This window comes from the organism of the source record quoted next, unplaced genomic scaffold (genome assembly GCF_019419815.1).
Source record: "Pyrus x bretschneideri cultivar Hongxiangsu unplaced genomic scaffold, Pyrus_bretschneideri_v1 Contig16, whole genome shotgun sequence".
In the NCBI taxonomy this organism is placed as follows: domain Eukaryota; kingdom Viridiplantae; phylum Streptophyta; class Magnoliopsida; order Rosales; family Rosaceae; genus Pyrus; species Pyrus x bretschneideri.
In genome coordinates, this window is record NW_025999457.1 from 1133824 (window position 1) to 1154320 (window position 20497).

The following is a 20497-nucleotide window of genomic DNA, read 5'->3' on the forward strand; positions in this document are numbered from 1 at the left end:
CTTCTTTTTGTTTGATTGATTCGTATTGTCCCAATTGGCCGGCCTCCCAACAACTTTCACACACGCGCACACACACACACGCACACACCCAATTAAGTCTGCTTATTTTGTGGCTTCTTTTTGTTGGATTGATTCGTATTGTCCCAATTGGCCGGCCTCCCAACAACTTTCACACACACACACACACACACACATGTTGAAACTTACCCTTTGATCGAACCAAAACAATAACAAGAAAACATGAACAACGGAAGCACACTTTGATTGAATAAAGGAATACAAGAAAACTCACACATACAAATAGTTTCTTGTCACATAAGTCTCTCACACACTATAACCACTCTTTTTTACCCTAACGTTAAGGACCCTTTTATACTAACTCAAAACCCTAATCCTAAACTGAGTTGGAATCCTAAACCTATCTGAAACTTGCGTCCAAGTTTCCCACACCTATTACAATTAGAACTCCCACACCAGTTAGGAACCCTTCTCGGATTCTATACCAACTTCTAACAAACTCCACCTTGGTAAGAACTCCGCCTCGAGACTTCTTCTGCTTCCATCGCTCCACCATTTTCAAGTATCAAACCTGTCTTATATGCACCAAACCCAGACAATGACTGAATTTTGATGCACCAACCACCTTTGTTAACATATCTGCAGGGTTATCAGCTGAAGCAATTTTCTTTACAAGAATCTCGCCTTCAGCTATAATCTCCCGAACAAAATGATATCTTACATCTATATGTTTGGTTCTTGCATGATGCACTTGATACTTCGCCAAGTAAATAGCACTTTGACTATCACAATGCACATCTATCTTGCGCTGTTTAACTCCCAAATCTGCTATTAATCCCAGTGTCCAAATAGCTTCCTTAATTGCTTCTGCCATTGCCATATATTCAGCTTCTGTAGTTGATAAAGCAACCGTTGGTTGTAGAATTGATCTCCAACATATAGGACCATTCGCCATGGTAAACACATATCCTGTGGTAGATCTTCTTTTGTCTAAGTCACTAGCAAAATCAGAATCTACATATCCAATAGAGAACTTCTCGATTCCTTTATCATTCCGCTCAAAACAAATTCCCGTGCTCCTTGTTCCATGCAAATATCGCAGTATCCATCGAGCAGCTTCCCAATGCATTTTTCCAGGATTATGCATAAATCTACTTACTAATCCAACTGCATGAGCAATATCAGGTCGAGTACACACCATGGCATACATCAACCCTCCAACCAAACTAGAATAAGGAATGTCCTTCATCTTAGTCCTTTCTTCATCAGACTTAGGGCATAACTGCGTGCTCATCTTAAAGTGAGAGGCCAGAGGTGTACTTACAGGTTTGGTTTCATCACGGATGCCAAACTTGTGTAGCAATTTTTCCACGTACTGTTTCTGTGATAAACACACCAGCCCTTTCTTTCTATCTCGTGTGATTTCCATCCCCAAAATTTTCTTTGCTTCGCCAAGGTCTTTCATCTCAAACTCATTTTGCATCTGAGTTTTGAGTTTTGCGATTTCTGTTTGATCACTAGAGGCAATGAGCATATCATCTACATAAATCAATAAATATACATATGTACCTTCCCTTGTTTTCTTGTGATATACACAGTGATCGTATTGGCTCCTAGTGTAGCCAAAATCCTTCATAACCTTGTCGAACCTCAAGTACCATTGCCTCGGTGATTGCTTCAAACCATATAGAGATTTGTTGAGCTTGCATACTAGATTCTCCTTTCCTTTCTCTTCGTATCCTTCTGGTTGACATATGTAAATTTCTTCAGACAAATTTCCATGCAGAAACGCAGTTTTTACGTCCAATTGTACTAATTCGAGATCGAACTGTGCCACCAGTGCTAGGAGGATTCGAATGGATGAATGTTTCACCACGGGAGAGAAGATTTCATTGTAATCTATTCCCTCTTTCTGAGCGTAGCCTTTTGCTACTAATCTGGCTTTAAACCTTACTGAACTTGCATTATTTATTCCATCTTTCTTTGCATACACCCATTTGCATCCAATGGCCTTTCTTCCCTTAGGTAGCTCCACCAGATCCCAAGTTTTGTTCTTCTTTAGTGACAACATCTCATCATCCATAGCTTTATGCCAATTTTTAGCTTCTTTACTCCTTGATGCTTCTGTGAAATCTGTAGGGATGTCTACTTCGATCACTGGCAATGCGTAGGCTATACAGGAGACGCAATCTTTGAATTTAGCAGGTAGTCCAACCTCTCTTTTTCCTTTTCTCTTGGCGATACAATCTTCTTGATCTGGTACATCATTAATCATACTGTCATCTTCTTGCTTTTCTTCTTGATCGACACTGATTTGACCCTCATTGTCGTGTTTGTCTTCATCTCTTGAATGCTCAGTTTGTTCTTTTGCTAGCTCCACCTCTTGCACAATCTTTCGATCTTCTCTTAGTTGCATATGAGTTTCATTAAACGTCACATTTCTGCTTATTACAACCTTCTTGAGTTCTGTACTCCACAATCTGAATCCCTTGACGCCACTGTTAAACCCCAGAAAGATAGCCTTCCTTGCTCTCGGGTCTAATTTATTTTCTTTCACATGGTAATACGCATCACACCCGAATACCCTTAGTCTGTCATAATCTTGAGCAATTTGTCCTAACCATACTTCCATTGGAGTCTTTCCGTTTAAGGCTGAAGAAGGAAGACGATTTAGAATGTGACATGCATAACTCAATGCTTCTGCCCAAAAACGTTTATGCAGTTTTGCTTGTGACAGCATACATCTGACCTTTTCTAACAGTGTTCGATTCAACCGTTCTGCAATTCCGTTCTGCTGAGGAGTTTCTCTAACACTGAAATGTCGTGTTATACCTTCCTTTTTGCAGGTTTCAAAGAAGGGATCAGACGTATACTCTCCCCCATTATCACTTCTTAAGACTTTCAATTTTTTTCCAGTCTTCCTTTCGACTGTGTTCTTCCATTCTAAGAAAATATCCAGCACCTCATGTTTGTGCTTCATCATATAAATCCATGCTCTTCGTGAATAATCATCAATGAAGGATACAAACCATCTCTTTCCTCCTAGGGATTCATTCTTCGCAGGCCCCCAGACATCTGAGTGTACATAATCCAGGATTCCCTCCGTTTGATGTATTGCCGTGCCAAAACTTACTTTGGTTTGTTTGCCAAGGATGCAATGTTCACAAAAATCGATCTTCCCACTTTTGGCTCCCTCTAGGACCCCTTGTTTAATCAATCCTTGCAATGCCTTGTTTCCCACGTGCCCTAGCCTCATATGCCATAGACAAGATGTATCAGATTGATCACTTGCTGCTACCATAGCCATCTGAGATTCAATAGTGGTGCCTTCTAACAAATAAAGCAAACCCCTTCTTGGCGCTTTCATTATCACTAATGCTCCTCTTGCAACCTTCAATGTTTGTTTTTCTGAGTAGAATTTACACCCTTGATCTTCAAGAGTTCCAAGTGAGATTAAATTCTTCTTAAGATTTGGGACATATCTCACCCCTTGTAGCTCTCGGACTACACCATCATGGTGTCTGATTTTAACACTACCAATTCCTTTCGTTGCACATGGATTATCATCCCCCATATATACCATTCCAGTGAGGGTCTTGAACGAAGAAAACCAATGACGTTGAGAGGTCATATGATGCGTGCATCTAGTATCAAGCACCTAGTGATTCATGTAATTTATTCCGTCTGATGCAGTTAGGGCACAGACGAAATCTTCATTGTTAGCCTCGACAATGTTTGCCTCTGAGTCTTCATATTTCTTCTCTTTGTTCTTGGCTTTGATTTTGGGACAATCCTTTTTCCAGTGCCCTTTCTCATGACAGAAGGCGCACTCATCTTTATCGAGAAACTTTCTGTTGCTTGAGGCACCTCTCGAACGAGACTTGCCTTTCTTCTTAGTTGCTGGTTTTCTTTCCTTTGATCTTCCTCTTACCATTAGTGCTTCGGAATTGTTTCTCTCTTGTCTGTCTAAATTGCGGACTTCATGATTCATCACTGCGCTTGAGATTTCATCAAACTTAAGAGTTTCTCTACCATAAATCCATGTCGTAACAAACGACTCGTAAGATTCAGGTAGGGAATTCATCAGAATCAACGCTTTATCTTCATCTTTGATCGTCTCTTCTAGGTTCAGAAGTTCAGCAATCATCTTGTTAAATTCTTCAAGATGGTCAATCATCTTAGTTCCTTCCTTGTACTGAAAACGATACAATTTACTCTTAAGATAAAGTCTGTTTTCTGCACTCTTCTTCAAGTACTTCGATTCCAACGTATCCCATAGTTCTCTAGCTGATGAGATATTCATTACACCATATTTTTGTGCTTTTCCAAGACATAGTCTAATCGTGGAACATGCATGTGCATTCAGCCGCTGCCATTCCTCCTTCTTCATTGTTATAGGCATGTCTTCAAGCACCACCAGTAAACCTTGTTGAATCAGTACATCCTTTACTTCGCACTGCCACATAGCGAAGTTATTTGTCCCAATGAATTTCTCGATCTCAAACCGAGCACTTTGCACCGAAGTCTTGGTTACCTCAGTACCCCTATCATCTCCACTTTCAGTTTTTGTCATCGTTTTGATTTGACCACACAACCTAAGGCTCTTGATACCACTTGTTGAAACTTACCCTTTGATCGAACCAAAACAATAACAAGAAAACATGAACAACGGAAGCACACTTTGATTGAATAAAGGAATACAAGAAAACTCACACATACAAATAGTTTCTTGTCACATAAGTCTCTCACACACTATAACCACTCTTTTTTACCCTAACGTTAAGGACCCTTTTATACTAACTCAAAACCTTAATCCTAAACTGAGTTGGAATCCTAAACCTATCTGAAACTTGCGTCCAAGTTTCCCACACCTATTACAATTAGAACTCCCACACCAGTTAGGAACCCTTCTCGGATTCTATACCAACTTCTAACAACACACACACACACACTCTCTCTCTCTCTCTCTCTCTCTCTCTCTTGTCCATTATTTCCTTTCACCAAAACCTCTGTTTTGGTCTATTCATACTTTTAAATCAAATATGCAAATAAAGTAATGTATCACTAAAAAAAGAAGTGATAATTCAATCATCAATAACTATATCATTTTGTTAAAAATTGGTCTCCTTAGTATTATCCTTGTGGTTTTTTTTGTTGGATTGATTCGCATTGTTCCACTTGGCGGGCTTCCCTACAACTTTCACTCTTTCTCTCTCTTCCATTATTTCCTTTCACTGAAACCTCTCGAGTGCATTTTTGCTCATAACCCTCAAATGGTAGTAATGTTCACCACTATATTTATCACTGTTGGTTGAGTTTGAATTTTGGATTTATGTATCCATTACACGAATTTCAAATTTCAAACTCATCTAATGATGATAAATATAATAGTGAGAAAACACCATAGTTTATGGTGGTAAACAAAAATACTCCCCAACATCTCTCTTCTGGTCTACTACTCTACTTTTCTGTGAGTATTTTCATCGAGGTTTTCACTAACTTTTCATTACTTTCCTATGGCATTGAGTAGTCAGAGATCTTCTGCATCTTTTCTTTCGAATGAATCAACTACTCAATGGAAGTACGATGTTTTTTTGAGTTTTAAAACAAAAAAAGACAAAACGACATGAATATCTTCTCTTTTTGGTCAAAGCGCGAAGAGAGGAAGAGTGTTCAATGTTGATTAGTACGATGACATGTCTTTTAATTTTTTGGATAATCAAATAATATTTAATTGTTAAATTGCATGATCAATCAAACCAAGAAAGTAAACAAAAGTTCCACATTTTGTAAACATTTAAATTTTCTCCCCCATTGAATAAGTCAATTTCACCGTTACTAGAGAGACTGTTTATGAGTAATATGGGTAATTTGATTTTCCTAATATTTTCCTTAATTATGTTTACCAAAAAAAAATTATTTTCCTTAATTATTTGATTATTTGATCATTGACAACGAAAGCACCTCTATTAAATTGCTTGCACCAATATTGTCTCTGACCTCACTGCTGAGGTCAACATTAGCCCAAGCTCATCCCCTCTAAATAAATACATATACATAGAGCCAAACCAGAGAACTGGGAAATATCGAGGAATTCCCAAGAAAGAGCTGAACCTGGGCAATTCCAAACTGAAAGGACAAAACTTAACTACCAAAACCGCGTGAAAGGAGACTTGACTTAGTCGTTACGAAAGTTCAAGAAAGCTCACTCTTGATGTTTTGCGAAATTTCAAAGAAACTCACTCTTAATGTGTTGCGAAAATAACTAAATAATTACGTAAAAACGCATGTTCGTGAATCAAAGACTTTAGTTAATGGATAGAAGAATCCATTAACTAGGATGTTTAATGATTCTACCTCTTTCTTCAATTGAATTTCCGATTCAAATAGCAAGGCAAACCAGGCTCACCAACCGTCTCTAATTTTATCGACTCAAAATTTTTGCCCTTACATAGCTTTGCATGTGTGCAGAAAGAGCTGTACTAATTCTGAGACGCATTTCATCGAACATGTAGTGTGCCACATCCTCATATGCTTTCTTATGAGAATAATTGAACAAGATTGACTTCCAGTTTAGCAATTTTGTTTAGCAATTTAACAAATTAGAAGCAAAAAGAAACCGAGCAATCTTCAAAAAATTTGCCTTCAAGAATTGAAATTACCTCAAAAAGTTTGGAACACTTCATTTCCTCAGACAAAACATATATAGAGCATTCAATCAACATTTGCTTGGACGATGTGGGAGTATTTCCTCACTGCCATCCTGAAACGAACTGTGTGGCATGTTATCTCTTGATAAGTAAAAATAGATGATGGACAAACTCCCTATGGGATGGCGACTCCAACTCGCCTTAGTCAACTCGTTATTGTTATGAATGAGCATATTTTGTTGTTTGTCGGACTAATTTATTGGGATTGTTTTCTGAAGGGTATAAAACCGAATTGTAACAATATCGAAATTACTTTTGTATAACACAAAAGTCGAAGCGCGTTTTTATATTTTCTTTTAACTTTGTTAAGAACTTATAGCTGATTAAAAGTATTCACGTTTATACTTAAAAGTTCGAGTATGATTATGCCCTCCCGAATATCATTTTGTAATTTGTATGTAAAAAAAGTGATACTTTGAATGTGGTCCCTAATCCTTAACATTCTTTGATTAAAACATTAATAGTATTCAAAGTTTGATCAAGGTCCCTTGACTTTGTACACCTCATTATATTACTATTAATATTTATATTTTTATAGTTTTGACATTAATTGTTTGATATTTTATGAGATTTATAATCTTATAAATTTAAAATCCCTCACTATAATACTATTAGAAACGGTTACAATAAAAAAATTCAAACATTTTGATTGAATAAATGGATAAAAACTATGTAAAAATAAGAAAGAATAAATGGCAAAAGAATGTATCCATAGTGTTAAAAAAATTGGTACATTTTACAAATTAGGGTATGACACACCTCGAACCAAAAACTGGAGCGTGCTGGCCGTCACGTGAGTGTGACGTAGCCAAGTGCGCAATGCAGAAGTAAAAGAATGAAAATGCGAGGAAAATAAAGTCAACAAGATAATTTACAATAAAAGATCAGTGAGTGCTAGTGATAAACACGGAAGGAAAAATGCAAAGTAGGAGTTCAAGTATCCTAGTTGCAGTCCAGAACAAACAAACACTACACAAGTGACTACTAGAAAATCCTACATGGAGGGTGCTCTGTCAGAACTGCCTCGATGCCTCGTTCGCCACCCACGACCTCGCTACCTAAAACCTGGAGGGGTGCAAAACAGAAAACGTGAGTGGGCGAAAACAAAGTTTGTTTTTCAAACCATTTCAATAACAAATACTAACCCCTCTCTATAAAACCCGTATATTTTCCAGAAAATATTATACGTACTCGTATCTCAAAACATGCTAAAAACGATAAAGCTCAAATATGCCATGCCAGAAAAATATGCCGTGTCAGAATATTCAATCAACAATGTATGTATCAAGCAGGTGAGATAACACAAATCATAATAGGCTGATAATATCAACACGTCAGCAAGAGTCACCTAAAGTGACCTGTACGACTGAAACTATAGCTCCTTAACCTATCCTGCACACAAGTCGGAACCACCTATTGTGATCTGTACGACAGGCTGGTGTAATATAAATACGCTCAGTGCTACGATCACGTGAAGGTTGTGCGATGTATCGCAAATCACCTACGAGTCGGAACCACCTATAGTGGTCTGTACGACAGGCTAGCACCTGCCTTGGATCTAAGGTGAGCGTACGATGCAGGAGGTGAACGATCACGTGAAGGCTAGGCCTTACTTTGGTAGAGCACAACCATCGAGGTGCAGGAATATAAGGTATAACTCAATCTCATCATCACCACATCGATTACTAACAAACATACTCACCTGACTTACCTGAGCGTCCACGGCACCAACGCATACATATAAGCAACTATTAATGCATAACTAAATATGCAAACGCTAGGCATGGCATTTAAAACATATAAACATTTAATTGCATTTTCTGGAAAAATACTCAACTATATAGGTATATACGAAAAACCAAAAGCCTACTTACTGATACGTAGAAGGGTCGTAAGCCCCAAGTGATGCGTGAATTATACGCACACAAATTAAACCCTCTTTTTATCAATTGTAGTAAGTATGTAAGTAGGGATCGTTCTTAACCGGGGATTAGGAGGGATTGCAAAATCACTTGGAAACTGACTCAAAAACGTAAAATAAAGTTTAAAACATTAAACTAGACTCAAAGAATGCAAAACTAAACACTTAAAACACTAAAACAAACCAAAAGACTCAAACAGCACCCAAAACACTCAAAACAGCCTTAAAAACACTTTCTGGGCAGTTTTGAGCACTTTGACTACTTTGGACGAAATTGGGTAATAAAATGAATCAAAACACTTAAAAACACAAACTAAGACACTTTCTAACTAATTTGGACACTAAAGCAAAGGGGGATTGAGTTTTTGACGAAATTAAATAAAATGCACAGAATGTAATTCAAACAGATTGTAAAGATGAATTTGATGAAAATATGGATGAAATGCTAGCTAGAGGGTTCTTCTCCACACATGTCACACTTGCATATAAAACGATTTCCAATTGCTTTTCAATAAACCATGATGCTCAACACCCCAAGTTAACCGTGATGCACTAATTAACTCTCAAATTTTCCTTATGTTATTGAATTGGATGATGCATGCGACAATTCAAATCATTCTCCAATGGTTCTCAACATGAATGCATAGAAGAGATACAATGAGAGATCATTATGTTCTATGAAAATTATAAGTGTTGACGAGGCAATTGTAACTATGAATGCATGATACTCTTGCCAAGAATTCATTTAACGCGATTGTTTATAAGCAACCTCCACTACTTGTGAATATAAGTTCATAACTATTAGGTGAAACTCACTTATATTCTAGCGTCATATTCATGCATGAAAATTAAGCGTGCACTCTCAATAAACATACATAAATAAGTTATCAATCAAACAGTTAAACAAATTGAATCCACAACTTATGAAACGCAATTAGAAGTAATCAAATCAAAATGCAAGCATAAACATATATTTCGAATCCCCCCCTAGCCAAGGGGGGTTTAGTTCCTTATACGTACAAAACAAAGAGAATTGAAATTAAATATTGAATTCAAAGGAAAAGAAACACCTAAACATTCCAACAACTCAAACTTGAATTGTATGAACGTTTAGGCCCGCTTCTCTTCCTCTTTGTTGTAGCACAAGGTCTAAGGTGAATTTTTGGGATTGGTGAAGATGGTAGGGGGAGGCCACGGCAATGGTAAGTTTTTGGTGTGTGAATGAAGATGGTGTTTGGATTGTAAGGGAGAGCACGGCACAAAGGAAATGGTTGGTGTTTGTGGATGATTTTCTGAAAATGGAAGAGTGAATGAATGTTGTGTGAAGTGTGGATGGGAGAGGGAACATGACAGCTAGGTTAAGTGAATGCATGTGCAATGAAGTGGAATGACAGCTAGGTTATGATGATGAATGCATGTGCAAAGTTGGTTGAATGATTATGGGTGCATGTGGCTGATTTATATGAAGGGAATGCATGTGAAGTGGTTGGAACAAAAGGGGGAATGCACGGCATGGGTAGGAGTGGGTGCATGTGTTGAATTTGCATGTGGAATGAATGATTGTTTACATGTGAATTAAAGCTATATGTGGCTGCAATGATGAAATGGATGGGAGTGCATGTGGCTTGGGTGTAATGAAGGGGGAAGTACACGGCTTTGGGAGAGATTCAATGTGTGAATGATGGCAGATTGTGTATGTGAATGATTAGGGTGAATGTGCATGTGCTTTGACAGCTAGGTTGAATAAATTAAAGGGAGTGTTGGTGTGAATTTCTGGTACAAAGGGCCTCCTTTGGTCTTCAATTTCGTCCATCTACTTGGCTTCAAGTATATGCAATCCATTTAACGCCCCAAACTACTCCAAAATGCACCAAAATGCACCCTTTTGCATACTTTGCCCTTAGAACCTGAAAACACACAAAAGAAGCATAAATGACTAAAATAACTAAAGAAACATAACGTAAATGCACGAGAACAAGTCATTTAAGTCGCATGAATATGCTCTTATCACCAAGCCTCGCGTGGCTGCGCTCGTCCTCCGGATAGTCTTCACCTATATGTGAAACAACTATAAAACCGTCCATTTAACGCACATAACCAACCTTAGATAATAGCTTCTCATACATTGCTTAAATGAGGTGTTTGAATATACCAACGTGATCTACTCAACCTCATGAACATCCCCATATTTTAAAAATAATTTTCTGACCTCCCACTCGCCAGCCAAGGCACGGCCAGACGTGCCGGCTAAGGCACGGCCAGACACGCCGGCCACGCGCGGGCACGCTATGAAACCCTAACGGTGTTAAGGAATATTCCGTTAAAACCCTAATAGTCGTTAACGGCCGTTATCTGACGCCATTAGAATATTCTGTTAACTCTGATGGAATATTCTCCTCCTTCTCCGGTGAGCCTCGCCAGTCACCGCCGTCTGCAACTCGATTTCTCGCCGGAAAACTGGGAAAATTTCAAACCTTAATATCTTCTTCATTTCTCAACCAAATTTCATGAAATTTGTACCAAAATGAAGCTAACAACAAGTAGAACAAAACCTTACCACTTTGGGGACCTAAAACCAACAGAATCTCGTCGGAGAAACCTCGAAATTCCGGCCAAACCTGTAACTCACTGAAACTGGGCTTCCCAACATCCAAAAACCCTCAAAATTGTTCCTCGAGCTTCGTGAAAAGGTTCTAAAGCTCCCTATAACCTTAAAAACTTCTAAAAACCCACGATCACGTGTGCATGAACAGTGCACCAAAACTGGGTTCACGGGTTCTAGGGTTTTCGAAGGTTTCACGTCCAATCAACACCACCAATCGACTCCTGAGCTTGAAAGGAGTCCAAAAACACCAACATCAAACACGATCCGTGCTTGGAAATGGTTGGATGAAAGTCGTCCGTACGATGAGGAAGAAAATGGAAGGAATCCGAGAGAATGTGAGAGAGAGAGTCATGGGGGAAATGTTGGGTGTGTGTGTGAGTGTGTGGTCTAGGTGACAGCCCACCAAACAAAAATAATTCAACCCATACACCCAACAACATAAAATACGTCCAGGGGCAAAATCGTCTTTTCACACTAACAGTACAAAAGTTCGGGACGAGCTGTCACAGGGTACATTATAAACAAATTAGGGTACAAATAAAAGATTAGAAATTATGAGTACAAATGAATTTTTAAAAATATAGGCGCTAAAAGAAATTAATACATGGGTACAAAATAAAACTAAAAAGAAAATACTACAAATTAAAAAAAAATGTTGCAAATTAAAAGTGGGTACAAACTAAAAATATAAATATATGATACAAAGTTTAGGCATAAAACATAAATATACCATACGTAATTTTTCCTTCATTGATTAAATATACAATGTCACGTGACGGTATACACATAGGTACAAACACAAATAAAACTTTAAAAAATATGGGCACAAAAAGAAACTAATATATGGGTACAAATTAAAAATGAAAAGAAAATTGGTACAAATTAAAAAATATTTGCAAATTAAAAATAGGTACAAAATAAAAATAAAAATATATGATAAAAAATTTAGCCATAAATATAAATATACTAATTGTAACATTTTTAACACTAAAGGAATATATTTAAAAATAAAAATATTTTATTATTCAAATAATTAATGATGTTATTAATACCTAAGGACCTTGATCAAAAATTCAAAATGAATAGGATTTTAATCAATAGAGTAATAAAAAGAAGAATGTGAACCTAATGTTCCCATAAAAAAAATTAGAAAGTACTACCATCATTCCTGAGATGGTGGACACAATAGTTTATAAATGTTGTCAAAAACTTGAAATTCCTCACGTATAAAAAAATGAATATCACTAGATTGTAGCACTAGATAGTATCAAAAAAATGTCTAAATACTTAATTTTCGCTCGAGTTCTAATTCATAGACAAAATCGATAGTTTAATTTTTCTTTTCCAACTCAAATTTCCCAAAAGATTTAAAGCCCAAAAAGGTTGAAAAGCACAATATACATAACACAAGTCCAGCTCATACTACCGAAAGACAGAAGTAGACTGAACAAACTCAAGTTGAGAGTGACACAGAACACTAGATGACTTACTTATGAGAAGAGGCAAGCCACCGAGCCTGACTTTTTGGTAAAATCTTGTTCATTTTGGCACTTGTACTCTATAGTCTATACATATGATTTTATTGTTGTTCTTTCTCCGTCAATTATTCAGTGTTACTTGTTTTAGAATATATAGATAAAATAATGAAGTTGGGAAAAAATTTCACGTAATCGTAGAATTATAACGAATATCTGCAACAAAACAAAACAAAGGCATAAAGATGTTAGACTTTGTCATACTGGTGTCTCGTATGCCTAAATTAAGACTTGGAAGATGAACGAGAATCAAAGAGCTTAGGGTTTCTTGTAGAGGAAGTGGTCTTTACCCTACAAAGTTTGGTTAATTATTCGGTGTTAATTAACATTTGAAAGATAATCATTGATGATGCCTCAATCTCAACGAATTTCTCTCCATTATTTCATATATCGTTTTCATATTGGTTTTTGTGGTTTTTTTTTGTTGGACTAGGATTCTCTCTCCCTCCTCTTTCTATACGCTTCCATCCCATCCTCTCATATTCTCTATTTTGTCTTTCTGTTTCCATTTTTTTGCCTTTCTTTTTTAGGAACCGAAAGGCATAGGTTGCCTTTCTTTTCCTAACAATACTTGGCTGCTGAATTTTCAGTGGCCATTCCTACTTTTATCCAATTAAATTTGAACATATGTTCAAATAATTAAAATTATAAGCATAAATTAGACATATATCTAACTCTAATTCGGTGAAAGTAGAAATGGCTGTCAAGTTTTCAGCAGTCAAGTATTGTTCTTCTTTCAGTATCCAATGCCTTATAATACTGGCTCCTTGCTGCCTTTAACATAGTCATCATGTGACTGAAACCATTTTTATTTATCGAAAAAAACATTGGCTTCTGTCAAAGTAAACGGTTCAATCGGAATGAGCCACAAAACTCAACAGGCCATGACGATTAATTGTTTGGAAATTAACGGAGAGTATGAGATATTTAACATATTTTAACTGTTAAATAGTTCACCATAGATCATCCTAAAATTTTAGTTATTTTACTCCTATTTAGATAAGTAATCATACTAACGTTTTTTCGTCAAAGAAATAATTCACTCAACATTATCACCGACACCGAACCGTGTGGACACCACCTTCACTACTAGTATAAGTACCCATCTTCCTCCCATTTATTTCCTATCCTACCTATCTGAATTTCTTATATTCCTACAACTTCGTTGCGAGAATTTTCAGTGTGATTTATCTGCTTCTTGCCTTGCCATTTGTCACTTCTCTCTACTTGTGTAAGTTTGTGTTGATTCTGTATTTTGTTTGATAATTCTCCGAGTCCTTGATCTCTTTTGCTTAATATACATTTTCAATTACCAAAACAAGATTTAAAGTTTATATTTTCTTTTTCCCGCTCATTTTTGTTCACTCGTTCATTGAATACTTATTTTGTTAGCATAACTCCTTTTTCAATAATTGCATATGATTCAACAACATAAACTAAGTTATCAAAGACTGTAAAATCAAATCGAATTGTTAAATATGTGTTGATACTAAGCCAAATATCTGATGACAGTTACGAATAAAAATTGCATCTTGTAATTACCAAGAGAAGATTTATAGTTTCAAATTCTTTTCTTAAATTTTAGAACATTACCCTGTTCTAAAACTGGGGAGCGGCCGCACTGTGGCTTTAGCTAGAGTGCAATTTCATTAGATAATTTGAATTTATTTCCGCAATTGCCATTTTTCCTTAAAAAAAAAAAATTTGGATTTCATTAAGACACTGGCTCTCATCTCCCCATCCAGGCTCCTCCTTCCTCCTCCTCCTCCGTTCGACAGCATCTCCTCCGCCCCTTCTCCTGGGTATTTTTTTCATCTCTATTTTTCCCCAGAACTCTAAGAAATTACTAACGAGAACGTCCTCTCACTGAAAAACCGCGAATCTGGTGTACATTCGAAGCGAATCTTAATCCCGGAAAATCTAATCTTTGGGTACTCTTTCCAGATTTATAATTTTGGCTTTTTATTTTTCCAATTTTTTTGGGATTTTCCACTATCAGCCTTTTTCTCTCCTAATCTTAGGAAAAAAAAAAAAAAGTACTTCATTTTTTCCATTGTGTGGTTTGCAGGGTTTTTTCTGATGGTTCAAATACGTTCCAGGAATCAGCTTCGGAACAAGCAAGGAGTCTTCCAAGGTTAATTTTCTTTACTTTTTTTTATTTTTTATTTTTATCTTTTACTAATCTTGCATAATTTGTTTAAGGAGAATTTATGGAGCTTTCTGAGAGGTATAAACTATTTACTATTCAGTAAAATTTCATAATGTAACTTCTGGAAATGCAGAGAGCAATGCAAGGGTTCACAGAAAAGATTGTGGGACTGATTAGTGATATATGTTAAATTTCTGAACCCCTAACTGTTTGTTTGTTTTTCATTTTTCTATTGATAGAGATATGTAATCAAGAAGGGAACATTGTCAAGAAATTCAAAAAAATTAAGAAAAAGTCGGATGATTTGCGTTGAACTAATAATCAAATGGTTGTTGGATTTTGATTTCGCAAGAATGCTTTGAAAAGTTTTTTCCTCTGGGATTTGATGATTTCATTCCACGTGATTTTGCATTCCATCTGTACATTCAATTGTTGATGTGTACACTGACTCTTAACTGCTTTGATTTTGAACATCAGTGCATGGATTTGTGGCAAATTTATGTAAACTTTGATGATTGGATGCACTTGTTTTTTCCCTTATATAAGTGCACTGGTGGTGATATTTTGAATGCGGGAAAGTGGAGATGATCTTCGGATAAAAAGAAAAACTTGCCCAGGTACTTCAACTTTCCATTCTAATAACTGGCATTTTATTTTTCTAAATGTTTTACGCATAGAGAGAGATTAATTATGTACTATGAGGATCAGATTTCGTTCCTTAGACTTTGGTTGTTTGAGGTTATGATTGTTTAAGTTTGAACGTTGATGAATTTCGATTGTGTTTTCAGTTACATAATACTAATACACTAAATGTATAAGGTCTGATCAGTTACAAATGAAACAAGTTTTTATTCCCAATTGCTTTCCTTATCATTTTTCCTTAATGGGTTATCGATTCCTGGCTTTTGAACTGTTTTTACAGATAATGGGTTGCTTGAACATTTTTCTTTACTCAATGTTTAATATAGCTACTTAATTAGGTGACATGTTTAATATATCATTTTATCAGACTCACTATGCAGACAATTTATTAATCGAAATAGTGATGCTATAAATTTAGACACAGAAGACTAACACACATTGACAAACTCTAAGATACAGATTAGTCCAATTTATTAATCGAATTTGTGTTGGTATAACAGGGGACCTTTATATCTGCAAATGGTTGTTGGGTTGGAAGGTCTGCTCTCAAAGAAGAACAAATCAAGAATAGAGTGAAACTCTGCTTCCTATTGATCTTCTATCGTTTTACTTGTTCATTCAGTTACTGTTTGCAGTACCCAATTTACAGCAACTGTTTTTTCCAATGGCATTGACTTGGAGCACCCAAAGAGCCTCTTCATCTTTTCTTTCAAATGATTTAGCTCCTGGATGGAAGTATGGTGTGTTTTTGAGTTTCACGGGTGTTGACACCCGCAGGGGTTTTGTATCCCATTTATACCATGAATTGTGCAAGTGCCAAGGAATTACGACTTTCTATGACGATCGAGAGCTTGAAAGAGGAACAAGTATTTCTCCAGAGCTCCTAAGTGCAATCAAAGCATCGCATACAGCAATCGTTGTTCTCTCTCCAAAATATGCTCATTCCAAATGGTGCTTGGACGAACTCACAAACATTGTTCAATGTATGGAAGCGAGGAAAGCAATTCTGCCGGTCTTTTATGAGACAAATCCATCTGACGTAGGCAATCAGAGGGCGTCTTTTGCCGAAGCCTTCACTGAGCATGAAGAAAAGTTCATTAGCACCGAAGACAAAAAGAAGGTGACCCAGTGGAGATCTGATTTGAAAAAAGTATCCAAAATTTCTGGCTGGCATTTGAAGAATTTTAAGTAAGCATGCATATGTGAATGTTTCGTTGTTCTTCTTGCTTTGGTGCCCCTGTTTGGTTAACTTATTATGCTTTTCTTCCTTCCAGGTGTGAAAGAGAGCTGATTGATGACATCGTCAAATGCGTGTGGAGGAAAGTGCAAGCTACATGCACGCTATTAGATTCCTCACAGAAGTTAGTCGGAACTAATTCTGCACTCGAGCAACTAAGTTTGCTGTTAGCTCATGACGCAAATGATGTTCGATTTATTGGGATAACTGGGATGGGTGGCGTAGGCAAGACTACTCTTGCTAAGCTAGTTTATGATAAAATCGTCCATCATTTTGAAGTTAACTGCTTTCTTGAAAACGTTAGAGAGGTTTCTGTAACAGAGCCTACTCTAGTTCGTCTTCAAAAACAACTTCTTTGCCCAATCTTGAAAGAAAATATTGAAGACGTTAGAGACCAACAACGGGGAATCTATTACACGAAGAATTGCTTATGCAACAAAAAGGTTCTTCTTGTACTTGATGACGTGGATCAAGTAAACCAGCTACAAGTACTAGCTGGAAAGAAAGATTGGTTTGGCATGGGAAGTAGAATTATCATTACAACAAGAAATCAACGTCTGCTGGTCGAGCATGACATAACATTGTGTCATAATGTCGAGGTGTTAAAAGATGCCGAAGCACTTGAGCTGTTTAGCCTGCACGCCTTTAGAAAAGACCAACCTGAGGAAGATTTTTTGGAACTGTCTAAGTATTTCATTAATCGTGCTGGAGGCCTTCCATTGGTTCTTAAAACCTTGGGGTCTTCTTTGTATGCGAGAGGTCAAGGTGCATGGAATAGTGTACGAGATAATCTAAGGAAAATTCCTATTCCAACAGTTTTTGATTCACTCAAAGTTAGTTATGATGGACTAGAAAAGATGGAGAAGAGAATTTTTCTCGATGTTGCGTGTCTCCACAAAGGGAAGCCCACGACGGAAGTATTGCGGATGCTAGACAATTCATTTGGAATTTCTAGTAGTAGTATGATAGATGTACTAATTGAGAGATTTCTCGTATACAATTTCGAAAACATGATAGGGATGCATGATTTGATGCAAGAAATGGCGTGGACAATTGTTCATGAAGAGTCTGAAGAGCTTGGTCTACGCAGCAGGTTGTGGCTTTATGATGACATTTTTTATATACTCACGACCAATACGGTAAGAAGTTAAATTCTAAGTTTGAAAGAAGATACGATTTCTTTTTACACTAGTAGACTTGATTGTCAAATTAATTTATCCTTTTTTCTTAATTGTTAGGGTTCGAGAGCAATTAAAGCTATATCCTTACGCCCGGCCAAAGTAGAAGAGGTGCCCCAATGGAATTGCGAAGCCTTCTCTAAGATGCATGGACTGAGGTTTTTGGAATTCAATAATTTGATATTTTCTTCGGGTCCGAAATTTCTTCCATGTTCCTTGAGAATTATAAATTGGGGTTGGTATCCTTCCAAGTTTCTTCCAACCAGCTTTCGCCCGTACTTGCTTACTGAACTTAACATGCCTAATAGCAATCTTCTTCGGCTTTCGGAGGGAAAAATGGTAAGAGTAATATTAAATAAATCCCCAGTCAGTACTCATTTTCTAATTTTGTCCAATGATACTTTAACACATATTTTATTGTTTAAAAAAATAATGGACATGTTAAAAACAAGAACATGTGACTTTTTTTATTGGACCAAAAAAAAAAAAAAATAGTCAATGTACTTGCTAATGAGTACCTAATTATTATCCATCCTTGAATAAATGTAGTTTAATTTACAAAATAATCATTTACTTTTTATTTATTTATTGTTTTGAATAAATTTTAAGATTGTAGAAGCCAAATATATGATATGAACCTTACGGTGTTGAATAGGACTTGCCCAAGTTGAAATATCTCAATCTTGCCTCCTCCAAGAAATTGATTAATACCCCAGATTTCAGTGGTTTTCCAAATCTTGAGATGTTGGATCTTTGGGATTGTAAGAATTTAGTTGAAATTCACCCGTCTGTTGCATTCCTCAAAAGACTTGAAATTCTGAACCTTAGAGGATGTGAAAGCATTAAGAGCCTCCCAAGTGAGTTTGAAATGGATTCTCTTAAATCTTTATCGCTTGGTGGCTGCTCAAATGTGAAAAAGATTCCAGAATTTGGGGAGCAAATGAAGAATGTGTCCACGATTGACTTGGATGGGACTGCGATTGAGAAAATACCTTCATCAATTGGACATCTGGTTGGCCTTAATAGTTTGAGTCTAAGTCAGTGCAAAAATCTCTTAAACCTTCCAAGGGCTATTTGTAATTTGATGTCTCTTACATATCTCAATGTGATGGGATGCTCAAAACTCGACAAATTCCCAGGAGACATGGATCACTTAAAGGATCTTAAATGTGGAGGCACAATGACAGAGCCGCTTGTGGGTATGAAAAATCTTAAAGATCTATTTTTTAAATGTGAACTAGATGCTAAACCAAGGGAAGGGTGGGGCCTTCTCCGCTTATTAGGACTTGGAAAGAGTCGTCCTGATCCTCCTTGTTGGGGTTTGGTGCTGTCTTCTCTAAATCGTTTTTGCTCTATGAGACAGTTATATCTAGAAGATTGTGAACTCTGTGAAGGAGATATCCCAGATGATATTGGCTGCTTGTCCTTTTTGGAAAGGTTGTATCTCGGCGGAAATAATTTCGTCAATCTACCTGAAAGCATTAGACGCCTTTCTAAGCTCCAGTATCTTGGTTTGAAGGGGTGCAAAAGCCTTCAAGAATTGCCACCTCTTCCATCAAATGTGTATGTATATCTAGATAATTGTACATCCTTAAAAAGATTGACAGATGCATCCAAGTTGAGCAGCAGATTCACCAATTTGTATGACTTTGACTTCACTTGCACGAATTGCATTGCATTGGTTCAAGATGAAGGCTGGATTAATACAATACTCTCAAGGATTCCAAGATTTGTCGCTCAATATGAGGTACTCTCTCTCTCTCTCTCTCTCTCTCTCTCTCTCTCTCTCTCTCTCTGTCTCTCTCTCTAAAATAGTTCTTTTCTTACAGGTATCGTCTCCATATCCCGCCAATAAGTACCTTGTATTGCCTGGAAGTGAAATTCCAAAGTGGTTCAGTAATCAGAGTGTGGGAAATTCAGTAAATGTGAAGCGTCCACCACCATCATGTACCGACTGGCTGGGGATTGCCTTTTGTCTTGTTTTTCAATATCCTAACCAAAACTTGGCCAATCGACCTGCTTCTTCTATTTGTCATGTCGTTGAGCTTTTAAATAACGAATTGCATCGTTACATAGGGTCACTTCTGTCGGAACATCTTTGTTTATTTTATCTGCCTCGTAAATATTGTCACGAGGAACAATTTTTATTCAGAACTTACAGTTCAGATGAGAGAGTGCCAGAAATACAATACGCAGAAGACTTCAATTGTGTGAAGAAGTGTGGGGCTCGTTTGGTGTACAAGCAAGATTTGGAAGAACTAAACCAAACATTGACAATCCTGAAACGAACACTTGAATATAGTGACGAGGAAGCTTCAAGTGGACCTGTAAGTGCTAGCTTCAACGACACAGAACAAATCCACAAAAGACATTGTTACTAGTCACCATCTTATAATAAATGCAGGCAAGTCCCCATCAATTTATCCCATCAGCTTTGTAGTCTTAAAAGATATTTTCTGCTTCACCATCTTAGTCAATGGATCTAATCTCACGAGTTATAAA

The 20497-nt window shown here is 36.9% G+C and overlaps 1 protein-coding gene across 5 annotated transcripts in view; it reads left to right on the plus strand.

The window, feature by feature from the left end:
- LOC103951149 (TMV resistance protein N) overlaps window positions 1–20497 on the plus strand; it is a 44197-nt gene that overhangs the window by 23263 nt on the left and 437 nt on the right. Inside the window, exons 1-9 of one of the 5 annotated variants that reach the window (XM_048580804.1) lie at window positions 13913–14020; window positions 14535–14591; window positions 14858–14923; window positions 15416–15555; window positions 16081–16768; window positions 16855–17956; window positions 18056–18334; window positions 18651–19742; window positions 19825–20399. In XM_048580804.1, the coding sequence (XP_048436761.1) occupies window positions 16245–16768; window positions 16855–17956; window positions 18056–18334; window positions 18651–19742; window positions 19825–20376 (3549 nt within the window). In that variant the 5' untranslated portion in view covers window positions 13913–14020; window positions 14535–14591; window positions 14858–14923; window positions 15416–15555; window positions 16081–16244 and the 3' untranslated portion in view covers window positions 20377–20399. Of the gene's footprint in view, window positions 1–13912; window positions 14021–14534; window positions 14721–14857; window positions 14924–15415; window positions 15556–16080; window positions 16769–16854; window positions 17957–18055; window positions 18335–18650; window positions 19743–19824; window positions 20400–20497 lie in introns of those variants that run through there. The other 4 variants (XM_048580801.1, XM_048580805.1, XM_048580803.1 and 1 more) reach the window with 4 other exon arrangements.